General features: G+C 42.1%; 1 protein-coding gene across 2 annotated transcripts in view; it reads left to right on the forward strand.

The window, feature by feature from the left end:
• Positions 1 to 1,500: 1,500 nt before the first annotated feature.
• Positions 1,501 to 12,361, forward strand: part of cpne5b (copine Vb) — a 116,910-nt gene continuing 106,049 nt past the window's right edge. For both annotated transcript variants that reach the window (XM_070852147.1, XM_070852139.1), the window contains exon 1: positions 1,501 to 1,675. In XM_070852147.1, the coding sequence (XP_070708248.1) occupies positions 1,557 to 1,675 (119 nt within the window). In that variant the 5' untranslated portion in view covers positions 1,501 to 1,556. The remainder of the gene's footprint in view (positions 1,676 to 12,361) is intronic.

The following is a 12,361-nucleotide window of genomic DNA, read 5'->3' on the forward strand; positions in this document are numbered from 1 at the left end:
ACACACACACACATACACACACTGCATTTAGGAAGTGCAGTTACCCAAAAATGACAAACCCATCACTTTCTTGGCAGGCGGTTCCACCAGTTTAGCATATTCATTACAATGTGGTTTGCAGAGCAGGTCTTAGCTGCATACAAGAGGCTAATGATGGATGGTGGCCATTAAATCTCTATGTAATTCCCTCCCTGTAATTGATATTGATTTTAAATCAGCCGGCATGAACACATTTTAATTGGTAACTGAATTTCTTAAAATGTCATGGACTTGCCTCCTCCGCCCAAGAAAACTGTTAAATTCCACATAATGGGAAGGAAAAAAATAGTTGCAGTTTTGACCCATTTCCAACTTCAACTTCCAACTTTAATCTCTAAGTCCAAATTCACTTGGATTGAACATGTTTGGGTTGAATGTACAGTTATTACTCAGTGAGTATTAAAGGGTAAAGGAGGTTCTGACTGCTTGACTGCTGGGTTTTCACTATTATTGAGCAGAATGGTGTGTTCAGGGAGCTGTCCATTGCTGAAGTGCTGAAATCCTTTTTTTCCCCCGGTAGCGGTTCCAAACTTTTTTGGCTTGTGATTCCCTGAGAAAAAAAAAAAAAAAAAGCTGTGTTGAGACCCATTTTTTCGGATGTTGTGAGCAGATCGAGTGATTTCTCCTGCTCAGACTGATTAATGTGTATTTTATATGTGCTGACTTGTGATTTTTAGGAGGTAAAATGATCCAATAATCCACATGAAGAACCATGAGAATGAAAGAAGATCTGAAAAAGACATACTGATTCATTCTGGGACCCACTGGGGTGTCCCGACCACCAGGTTTGGAACCAGTGCTCAGCACCATGTGCTTCAGTGCCAGGATCTCTCAGGTGTCTCTCCTGACAAGCGGATCCTTTGATTTTCACGCTACATTTTCTTCTGAAATAAAGTCTCAGATAAATTACCCTGACACTCACTCACTGGCATTCACACACACACACACACACTCAGGGAGCAGCGCAGAGGCTGTTGCAGGGTGACAGCAGCAGCAGCAGCAGCAGCAGCAGCAGCACCGGGGCATGGGCAGGGTTGCCAGCACTTGAGTGTAATTCCGTGTGGGAGGAGGAGGATGGGTGTGTTTGAGAGTATCTAGGCTTTTTCTCTTCACACGCTGTGCTGTGCGCACAGACTGGAGACAAGGCGCAGAGAGGAGTCCACCTCTCCATGTGATGTGAGCCGGTCGGTGAGGGCGCAACAGTAATCTCAGATACTGTCTCGGCATTTTTTAATTTTTTTTTAAATATACGCTGCATGGACAGTTAACTAAGTGAGCCTCTGTTTTTTTTTTTTTTTTTTTTTTGCGAGTGTCCACTCACACTCCTCCTCTCCCCCCCACCCTCCTTCCCTCCTCTCTCCAGCTTCCACATTTGTGAAGTGGCTGCCTCACCCGGTCGGACCGGAGGCCGTCTGGTCTCTGATCTGCTCTCTGGAGTCAGCGGGGACTCGACGCGCTCCGTCAGGGCAAGGCTGTGCGGCTCCCGGATCAGACCCGAGCCACCCCGAGATCTGGCCATGGAGATGACGGAGGGAGACGTTATGGACAAGCTGGAGGACATGTCATCGGTGTACGACTTCGACCCGATCACCGGCAACATCCCCGCCACCAAAGTAGAAATCACCGTCTCCTGCAGGTGAGTCGAGGCGTCCGCGGAGAGCGCAGGCGGTCAGGAAAGTTCCGCGGTAGAAAAGTTGTGGCGGCGCCCCACCCTTTGTGTGGGATCTAGGGAGGATTTTTCAGCCAGAGGGCGATCTGTAATAAATGGAGACAACTCCTACATGCTGGTAAAAACGCTTATGGCTACAGGTTTCGGGTGGGGACAGAGTCAGCAGGGTTTAAGTTTACTTATCTGGGAAGTTTTTTGATTATCCGACTTATTTTGTGTGCATTTCTGTAAGAAAAAGTTAAAAAACAATTCTCAATGAAGGCGATGCCGTCCTGTGCTGTCAAAAAGGAGGTGTGGAGATGTGCAGAACTTCGCATGAATTCATGCAAGCACGCGTTTTACATCGATTGTTCAAAGGGGAGAAAAGGGTGTGAGCACACTGAGACATGTGAGCTCTTACTACTGGAGACCCTTTTAATGTTGAGTGATACAAGCAGGACGACCTCAGAGGGTTCATAGACAAAAAGCCACAAAATGTGTCTGAACACCTGATTGGAGATGGTGTGTCTTTTTTGTGGATATGTGATATATGCATGGTGGTGCTTTTATGTTAGACATACATTTTGCTGTAACATCTTTTAATAATGAAGCCTGTACTGTACCCACTGTAACCACCGGCTGCTTTCAGCACCAGCAAAGCACTGAAAGCCTCCTCCCCTCCTCTCCTGCATTCTTTAGGTAGTAGCGGATGTTAAACATTCAAAGGTTTACATCACATTCACACAGTGCCTGCGCCCATGACCTAAATCTTAGTCCCAGCCTTCATTATTCAGTTCAAAGGTATTTCCTTTTCAGAGAGCACTTCAGGAAAAATAAATCCGCCTTCGCCAAATGAATCTCCCTGCAGAACTTGTTCACTGAGAATAAACAGTCACTGCTCTTCCCATTAGGAAAGGTTTTAAAGTCAATGCTTTCAATGCCTTTTGCCTCTTAGACAACACTCCAGTGCTGGCATCTTCACACGTGTGCACACACACACACACACACAGACAGACACACACACACAGACACACACATCTTTCTGGTCTTTGATGCTGGGTTTTAGGTTGGTGAGCCATCGAAGCAGAGTGAGTTTGAGCTATAACAAGCTTCATGTGCATTATTGATGGGCTTTCTGACGTTCAGAGAAGCTCGCTGCCACATCTCTCAGCTCAGAGTGAAAAAGAAACACACAAAAAAAAAAACAGCCAAGAAATGAGCATGTTCCAGTTTGCTGAATGAACGACCATTGGCTTCTTTGTGTTGTGTAGGAAATGGTGGGAGATGGTGGAGAATCAGTTTAGAGGCAGAGAGGACGGCTAGCAAAGTGCTGCGTACCAGTGACAGCCCCGCGTGGCTTTGGTGTTTTTCTGCTTGTAACGATGAGGTGATTGGGATTACATGCCTCAGTGGTGTGCAATTAAGCACCATTCAGGTAAATGATGAATCCTACTCTGACAACCCCCTGCATTTATGCAAATGTTTTCTGTGACAACTCTGACAACATCTGTGCGTGCGTGTGTGTGTGTGTCTGTATCTGTGTGTGTGCTTCTCTGCTGATGTGTATTGGAAAAACAGGGAGCCAGGCAGAGTAGCGGTGCAGATGCATTCTCCCAGAAAGAAGAGGAGTTTGGGAAGAAGAAATCATTAATCGAAGGGAGGGGGCTGATGCTTTACCCTCATGCTTCACTGCTGCTTTGTGTGTGTGTGTGTGTGTGTGTGTGTGTGTGTGTGTGTGTGTGTATAGAGAGAAAGAGAAAGAGTGAGAAGAACAAGAAAGGCTGAGGGAATTCATCTTAGAAGAGCAAACATTTGATGCGTGCAAGATTCAAACTCTAAATGAACTGGGAGTAATTATGATGTAATTTATGTGGAATATATGTAACATACACTGAACAAGCTTACTAATTAGGGAGCAGGTTTACTGTGATCATGCTTCGTGATGGATTACAGCGTAGTGAGCTTTAAAAGATGCTTCAAGTGTGCAAAAGGTTGCTCTCTTAACCTCACCTAAAGTTTTCCTACATACAAAGCAGTTTCTAACAATAAATGCTTAAATAGTGAACTTCTGCTTCAGACAGTCCTAAAGCGTCAGGAAATCCACAGTTATATCTTTCTGTCACATTCAGACACGTACAATAACAGCACAAGGCCTTGCAAATCCTTCAAATCCTCAGTACAGATGTTGTGTGAGTCACATTCGTGTTCAAGAGAAGAGGCTCCCCATTGGGCCTCCTTCACTATTCGCCCTTTGTCATCATGTACATGCGCTCTCTAAAACCTCCAAACCATGATGATAACTGTTCCCTCCGGGTTAATACCCCCTATTACAGGCTGCTTTTGACAACGCGTTATTATCAGGACCAACGACAAATAAAGGCGGATGGGTTGGTGGGTGGGATGCGGGATGTGTGAAATCGGGGGGAAAATGATAGGAATTGGTTTGTCTTTCATTCAGGGAGGGTAGCGGACTGAAGGACTTGGTGGCAGGACATTGCAAACAGTATTTCATTCATGTAGAGTTATTCTGAATTTGCACTCTGCTCAGTGCTAATGCAGGAAGTCGTTTTTTTCATCATTAGAACCTTTACTAAGTAGTTTTAGTTGCCTGATCTCAACCATATACAGTACGTACAAACTGTCCATGGGATGCATCTGTCACCATGTTGACATTTTCACTTTGTGGTAAAAGCTCGGGCTTCAGGAGCTACAGTTGTGTGACCAATAGAAATCCTGTGAAACAGTTTGACGCTATGTCCAAATAAAAAGGAGTTTGTGGGGCTAAAACCCAAGCTGTGGTTTTTCTTAGGCTGGTGCTTACAATCCCACGGGGCTTGTCAGTCAATGGTCAGGCTCCCGGTGAGAACTGATGGGAGACAGGTAACACTGGCATGTGGACAAGAAAGTGGAGGTGTAAATCTTACAGCCACAAAGCCGAGCCGCAGTCCTCTGTTAAGTCCTTTGTTCGATCCCTCCATTGAGTAGCCAGTCGAAGTCTGTTGTTCCGTGTCTGCCTGCACTGTCTGACTGTCCAGTCAATTCAAACATCATAAAGAAGTACTTATGTGTCTAATGTGGCCCGTAGACATTTACCCGTCTCTCCAGTGAGCTGAGAAGAGACTGTCTAGCTTGTGTATTGAAGAGCAGGTCAGTAAGTGGAGGAGCACCAGCTGCTGAGAGGGTTATTGATAAGCAATGAGCTTACCTGGCATTACTGGTAGCTGTGTTGCTGTTCGCTGGAGTCTGCAGAGCCAATGCAAGAGGCAACAGCAATTTTGAGTCTGTAAAACCAATTATTAACTTTCTTTCACCTCAACTGTAGAGCCATATCCCTAGATTGTGCTTCTCACGTACTATCATTACATCTGAGTTACAGAGTTAAGTATAGATTTTCTTTTTTCTGAAGAATGAACACCACTCAATCTTTGAACAACCCAGAGGGCAGTTTAAGTGCATTCACCACTGTTATGAAGGCATTTCCGCAGTCCTCAAAGACTCAAAGACATGAAATGAAAAAAATATCCCATCCAATTCATGAGTCAAAAAAAGTTGTTGCGACTCTTGTCATACAGTATGTCCTTGCTCTAGCAGTAGCATGGGCCTAAAACCGAGACCTGATCCTTTCAGACCCGACTGAGAACCAAGTATGAGACCTGAACCCGGCCCCTAGAGACAAGGTTACATTCTTGCTTTGGAAACGCTTTCTTGTGTATAAAAAATAAGTATAATCTTATAATAAGTCGATATGTAATTTCTGGCTACTATCTTTGGATTGTTACTGTGGTTTTTTTTTTTATATTATTGTGAAGCAAAAAGAATATTTTAATCATCCAGATGGTCAGAGGAGTCTTTTAAAACAGAGATAAACGTTGTTAGACACCTTTTGGGGTTTGAAAAATAAAAGCCATTTGATATTCGACAGAGGAGCAGATGGTCTGTGACTCGGGTGTAATGATAATGCATGACAGGCACACACTGGTGGTGGGCTGAACCATACAGTCAAGATCAATATCAAAGGTTAACTATTTCTAAAGCCTGTCTGGACACTAATTTTGATTCATTATAATAAGGTTGGGAAAAGGCATTTAAGGTTGAAAAGTAAAAATGTTAAATACCTCTTGCTAGATATCACTTAAAAGAATATGTCTGTCGGTTGTATAAGAATATTATCGAATGACCCTTACATGTATGTGCAAGAGGATGATTAATGGGAAACCAATAGAGATCAGGAAGGGGGAGGCATTACTGCCAATAAATACTGGGTCAAAGTTCACATCAACTAACTCGGTGAGAACCAATTAAACCATTAATAGATTGTTCATTTCTCGAGAGTGACACCTAATCTAAGATCTTCACTGAGGTGAAAATGGATCTTGTAGCTGCTGAATTTGACTCTAATTGGTGGCTTGTGGCCGTGATATAATTCTTCTATTCCTGCAGTGAGTGCAGGGCTTGCTAACACTGGGGATTTCTCAGCTTGTTTCCTGAGCGCAGGGCAGGATTGCATATGTTACTATGATTAAATTCCTCTACTAAATGTCTGGATGGCTTGAATTTGCATAAAGCTTTGCGCTCATGAGGACCGTGGCTTCAGCATCTGATACAGCTGGATCCGGGACAGATATGAAAGCATCTCACACAGTGTAGAAAAGCCCTTGGGAAATCCAACTCCGTGGCTCATCATCACTCTGATTTCCCTTTCTCTTTCACATCACATCTCTCTAGGTTTGAGCACTTTTAGTGTGAATATGTGCTGCACCACAGTACAGAAGCTAATTAACCATATGAAGAATGCCGTGTATAAAACATGAGCTCAGCTTCGCAAACTGCAGCATAATTATCTTGCAGATGACCTCCCACCACCACCACCACCACCAAAAGTTAGATATCCCCTGCCCTGCCCCTCTCTGTCCTTTTCGCTCTCCCTCTCTCACTGGCTGTTGGTAATTTTTGTAGCACAACAGACTGGACACACTGCCTAATGTCACACAGCCTAACTGACTTAGCTGGTTAAGGAAAATTAGGAGTGGAGATAAAGATAGAGGCAGGGAGAGAGGAAAAATATTGAGGGAGCAGATAAACAAAGACAGACTTAGATGAGAAACATATGGTTGCTCGTCATTGCACAGTAAGTGGAGGACGGGAAAGTGAATTCATTAGCAAATGCAAATAAGAGAGTGTTTAGAGAGAAATATACAGACAAAGTGATAAAATTGTTAAATTTCTGCTCTTGGCAGGTGATTTAGTTTTATTATCACCAACAGCACAGGGACTGCAGGTGAGCCTCACTCATTTAAGCGATGCAACGTTTCTGTGAAATGTGAGCAGGAGCAGTAAAAGAGAGGAAAGGATGATGCTTCCAAGTAAATCCAAGTGTTGGAAGGAAAGCACTACTGAGATGAATTGACACTTCCAAGCCACACACTTCAGCTCTGGGACTTGCTGATGAAACCTCAATACATGCACCCAGCTTGCTTTTTAAAAAAAAAAAAGAGTTGGGATCTTTACGTTATGTAATTTTAAGAAAAAAGATAGTAGTGAAAAAATTACAGTATAAATATTTAGTACATACAGGGTACCAAAGAAAGTCTCACTGGATACCTACAGGTACAAGTAAGAACAGAAATTTGCATTTTGTGGACCTCGACCAAAATTACAATGCAAGTGCTTTTTTAGATTTCTCAGTACTACTGAATAATAACATTGCACTAACTGGGTACGAGCAAACTTGGTCTATATGTCCTTTTCTAATAGTAAACTTTATAATAAACTTTGATATCCTATACCCTTTAACTACACTAAACCACAGTGAAAAGGGGGTGAGCAAGGGAGCACTTTATCTTACAGCCCAGTTTTTAATCCATAATTCTAAAACAGAATATAACTACAAATAACTACAAACTACTTTGCAGTTTATATAAAATTCAACCCCCTGAAAAGGGGTCTAAAATGTGGACATCATGATAACTCAAGATCAAGTAATGATGCAGAAAGAGACACATTTTTAAAAGTTCCAGTCACCTTAGTTAATGAGTTAAAAAGTTAATGATCCATATAGAAGGAATACATACAGCAGTAAGCTCTTTTCTTCTTTTCCTGAGTTTTTTTTTGTATTGAGTGATATTGGCTACCAAGCACTGAAATAACTGCACAAGTTATATATAGATTTTACACACATCTCTGAGGCAAACTTCCCAAAGCACTGATATTCCATAAATACTTCAGAAATGTTAGCCTTGATTATTATACAATGAGAGCAAGAAAAAGAGAGACCAAAGGAGAGAGAAGAGAGAGAGACTTCCCCAGCAGACATAGAGAGAGTTTTCGGTTTAATTAGCCAGACAAAACAGAGAAGCAAAGGCAAAAAGCTCATTTTCTCAACTACTGTACAGACAAATATGAGAGAAATATCTGAAAATGAAAACAAGCACATAACAACAACCCTAAAATACCAAAAGAGAAACAGACTGATCGGCCTCAAGCTTTGTGCAACCACAGGGGACATCACACTCTAACTACCTCTACCTACTGAGTCTTCACACTCTCTCTCTCGCACACACACACACACACACACACACACACACGCACACATTTAAGCTGTATCATCTGTTTGCAGTTTATGCATTAAACTTTTAGTAAGACTTTCACGATTTGCTTCTCTTATGGGATTTATCTTCCTGTTACGGCCACACAGATCTTGTTCCTCTCACGTCTTAGGGTTCACTCTGTGTAAGCTGCAGCGTTATTAAGCTGGAGTGGCACCGTGGAAGAGGGCACTCTAACACCTGCAACACTGATGACTCTGCTCCTCTGCCTCTTTCTGACTCCAAGCTTCTCCTACACAGACCTGCAGCCTCTTGGGAGCCATTGCACAGAATCTGGTGATAGCAGCTATATTCCACCTCCTCTGCTTTGCTGGTGGCTCTGTGTTGCAGATAGCCAGTAGATCACTGTATGGTTACTATGAGTGTGTGTGTGTGGTGGCTGTTATGTTACAGCAGCACAGTTCATTCGGGAGAAAAATTAAAAGAATTTATGAAGCTTAGAAGCAGTGCATATTAAATATGCATCACAGTTGTTGTTTCGGCTTACAAGACTGCATTGATCTATGCAGAGCACATTTTATGTTGGTGGGTCTGTGTGAAACTGTTTGAATACAAAAGACATTTGGATGCCTTGTATGAAGTTTATTTTCTACCCCCTTACTTACTAACTAACATCAGTGGTAAGTACATTGCAGACAGCCAAGAAACTTTCTGACCATCATTTATTATCGTTCACAGTCCAATGCTGTTACTTGCCTTTTTAAAAGCCTTTTTCAGTGTCCTTTGTACACTGATGGACAGACTGTGACTAATGCTCTCACTAAATCAATAAAGTGGACTGTAGGCATGCTGGAACGATAATAAATATGCACATGTGAAGAGCTCATATCCACACAATAAAGGCAATTTTTCCTTTACTTGCTCTTTTCATCATAATAAAACATGCAATGTCATCATCTTTGCTGTTAAAAGACGTTTTGTTTTTTCATTTTCATTACCATGATACTATAGAGATTTGTATCCGTCACCCGACACTCAATAATCCCCTCCAGCCCTGACAGCAGCACTGTTCAGTTGTCAGCTATGTCAGCCTCTGCTGCAGAGAGTTAACCGTCTCATTCCTGCACCCATCAAATTCTTTCATCCGCACTTGCATCAAGCTCGTATCTTTCGGCTCTTACGCCTGGGTGAGAGAATCTCCTTGAATACAAATGAGGCCTGGTCAACAGTAGCTGAACATAAGTGATGTTAAGTCCAAAGGAAGAAGGGCAACACTCTCCATGTGTGTTAATGATGGTTCACTGTCATGCTGGCTTTAGTGGCTGAGAGGCTGAAACGGGGCTTTGATCTGCCCTCTCTGGCTGACAGGCTTGCTGGCTGACTGGCAAGAGCAGAGGAGTCATGGGAAGACAAAGTCAAATTTATCGGTGAAGGACTGGGGAAATGAAGGGCCACCTCAACACACTCTCTCTCTCTCTTCTTCTTCCTGTGTCCAAAATAACTAAAAAGATTGTAACCAGTGAATAAATCAGAGAGTTAAAAGGGATAGTTCTGTGTATTTCAAGTGAGGTTGTATGAGGTACTTATCCATGGCTAGTGTAATACTTAGAGTAGATGGCAGTCAGCATGCCTCCAGTTTGGAGGAGCATGCAGGAGTCCCGGCACAGATGCTGAGCAATGTACTGTTGTGGACGGGGCAGCAGTAAATTGTATTTAAGTCACATAAAAAAGGCCTACCTAAAAAAAAAAAAAGCAATATCAGTTGAAATGTACGGTATATTAAGAGCATTTTCACCGCTTTACATTGCTGTCAGACAGCCCCTTTGACAGGGTTCTCTATTCTCTTTGCTTGATTCAAAGCAAACCAGACTTGACTGACGAAAACAGTAATTTTACCTTGCAAAACATGGGAGTTCGCTGTGCTTTTGCTCCCTCTATTAATGAACTAACTTCATATCTGAACTAACCATTTAAAACAAGAAAATCACCTAATAATACAAGTAAACTAACTGGTCATGGCAGCGCTAGACTAGCAGCTCCCTTTTCACCTCATACAACCCTCATCAAGTCACCTGAACTACCCCTTTAAAATGAATTCTAGTTAAGGGATGGAGTCTGTGGCCTCTATTTGGTGTAAAGAGCCATGAAAAACCTTTGCTGTAACCTTTGCTGTATATGAAAGGTCTTAGACTAGCAAACAACTGCCAGCCAAGGATGCTTTTATCTGAGGATGTGAGGACAAGAAATGTTTTCAGCTTTTTCTTAGCAAAGATGTTTGGTCTAACTGATTTTCCAAAAAAGAAATATTTTCACTATGGTCCATAATTTATCAGATATTTGGCTGCAATGTTGCATGTTTGACATCCTGAGGCCAACCTTCAAAGTACATTTTCCATTTCATTTTTTAGTATCCCAGATCGACTTCACACTTCAAGCACCAAGCGATCAGTGATGTCACAGCCCCCTTTATTGTGATAGGTGGAGTGTTCATGGCTACAGTGTCGGACGAAACCAAACGCTATAGACGTGTACTGATGTCCCATGATGGCAAAATGCGTTGAAATAGCATAGGATAATATTGTTTCAAAATCAGAGAATCATTGTTTTGAAATCATAGTGAGCAGCAATGTGTTGCAATATCACACAAACTTCAATCTGTTTGTATTTCACACAATTAACACATACAGAACAAACATTTCCATATTTGCATACAAACAGTTGCTATTACAAAAGTGAAAACTTCTTGCTTGATGGGGACTCATGGGTCACCTATCTAATTGGACGAGCCTTTATTAACATCTTACCACGCGGGACTATGACTTGCTTGTCTCGGCTCCCTGATTAGCATTTGATGAAAGTTACTCCAGACTGAGGGATTGCTTTTGGACTCTGATGAGTCTTATTTTTTTTATTGCATAATTGGATTCATTTGGCTTTTACTTGGAGCTGGTGACAAACCTAACAAAGCTAAGAGGCCACATCGCTGCAGGCATTAAACATCAGAGCTCACAGCAAACAAATGCAGTCTGTGGAGAAAACAGATTCTCTATTTGTATAAAATGACCTGTTAAATGCTTATACCAACAGCCTAACAGCAGCATCTCCTCTTTTTCCTCTGAAGGATAAAGAGATACACATTGCACAGGCAGAGAAAGTTCTTAATGTTTAATTTACATTCACTGGCACCATTATTCATCCATGAGACTAGATGCACGAAGGTTGTCGCTGCATTGTAGGCACAGATAGTATAGTCAGTGAATACACAGTTTCATTCCTAGGAGAAGGAGACAGGGCAGATCTTGCTGCCCAATATGTATCACACGCACACACACACGCACGCACGCATTGATGTGACCTGCTGAAATGTAATTAGAGAACAGGACATGCTGTAAATATGATTAACTAATCAATGAAATTGCATATTGTTCAAAGCCTATTTTGATTTTTACTTGTTTTGGCAATTATGTCTCCAAAACTTTCAAGCCAATGAAGCCAAGTGAACTAAATTGAACTGAAAAATATTTATCTTCAAAAGTGCAAGGTCAGAAAAAAAAGTATCCGCACATCATTAAATTCTCTAAATCACACATTTGCTTTGCTCTGTGTGCTGCAATAAATCCCTGCTACTACTTTGAACATGCGTGTTAAGTGTGTAATTGCATATAAAAGACCTTTTCCAGCAGAGGATTACAATGTTGCCTTTTTTCAAACTGTGAATTTCTTGTAAATTTCCAAAGTCATCTCAAAGTCCTGCCTGCCAATGATTTCATTTTCTCACCTGAAATCTAAAATGCAACGCGCTAAAACTCTGAGCATCAAAACCTTCCGATAAACAAGACAGGTGCATCGACAGTCATTAAGCTGTGTGAACTGCACCCATTGTGCAGCGGTAGAAGCATCTGTCCTTGGCATATGTGATGGAGTAATGGGAGCTTAATAGCTCTCAGTCAGAGCTTTTGAGGATAGTGAGTCACAGCTGCGGACAGCTACCATCACCTGGCAATTAGAAAGAGAGAGCTTTTTCACCCTCACTAAGGCCACATCATCCACAAGTAGCGCACCCTAATCTAATACAATTAACACATTTGTTCTTAATGACGTGCCAGCGATGCACACAGGTGATTGGACG

The sequence above is a fragment of the Pempheris klunzingeri genome, chromosome 2 (assembly GCF_042242105.1).
Source record: "Pempheris klunzingeri isolate RE-2024b chromosome 2, fPemKlu1.hap1, whole genome shotgun sequence".
Classification (NCBI taxonomy): Eukaryota; Metazoa; Chordata; class Actinopteri; order Acropomatiformes; family Pempheridae; genus Pempheris; species Pempheris klunzingeri.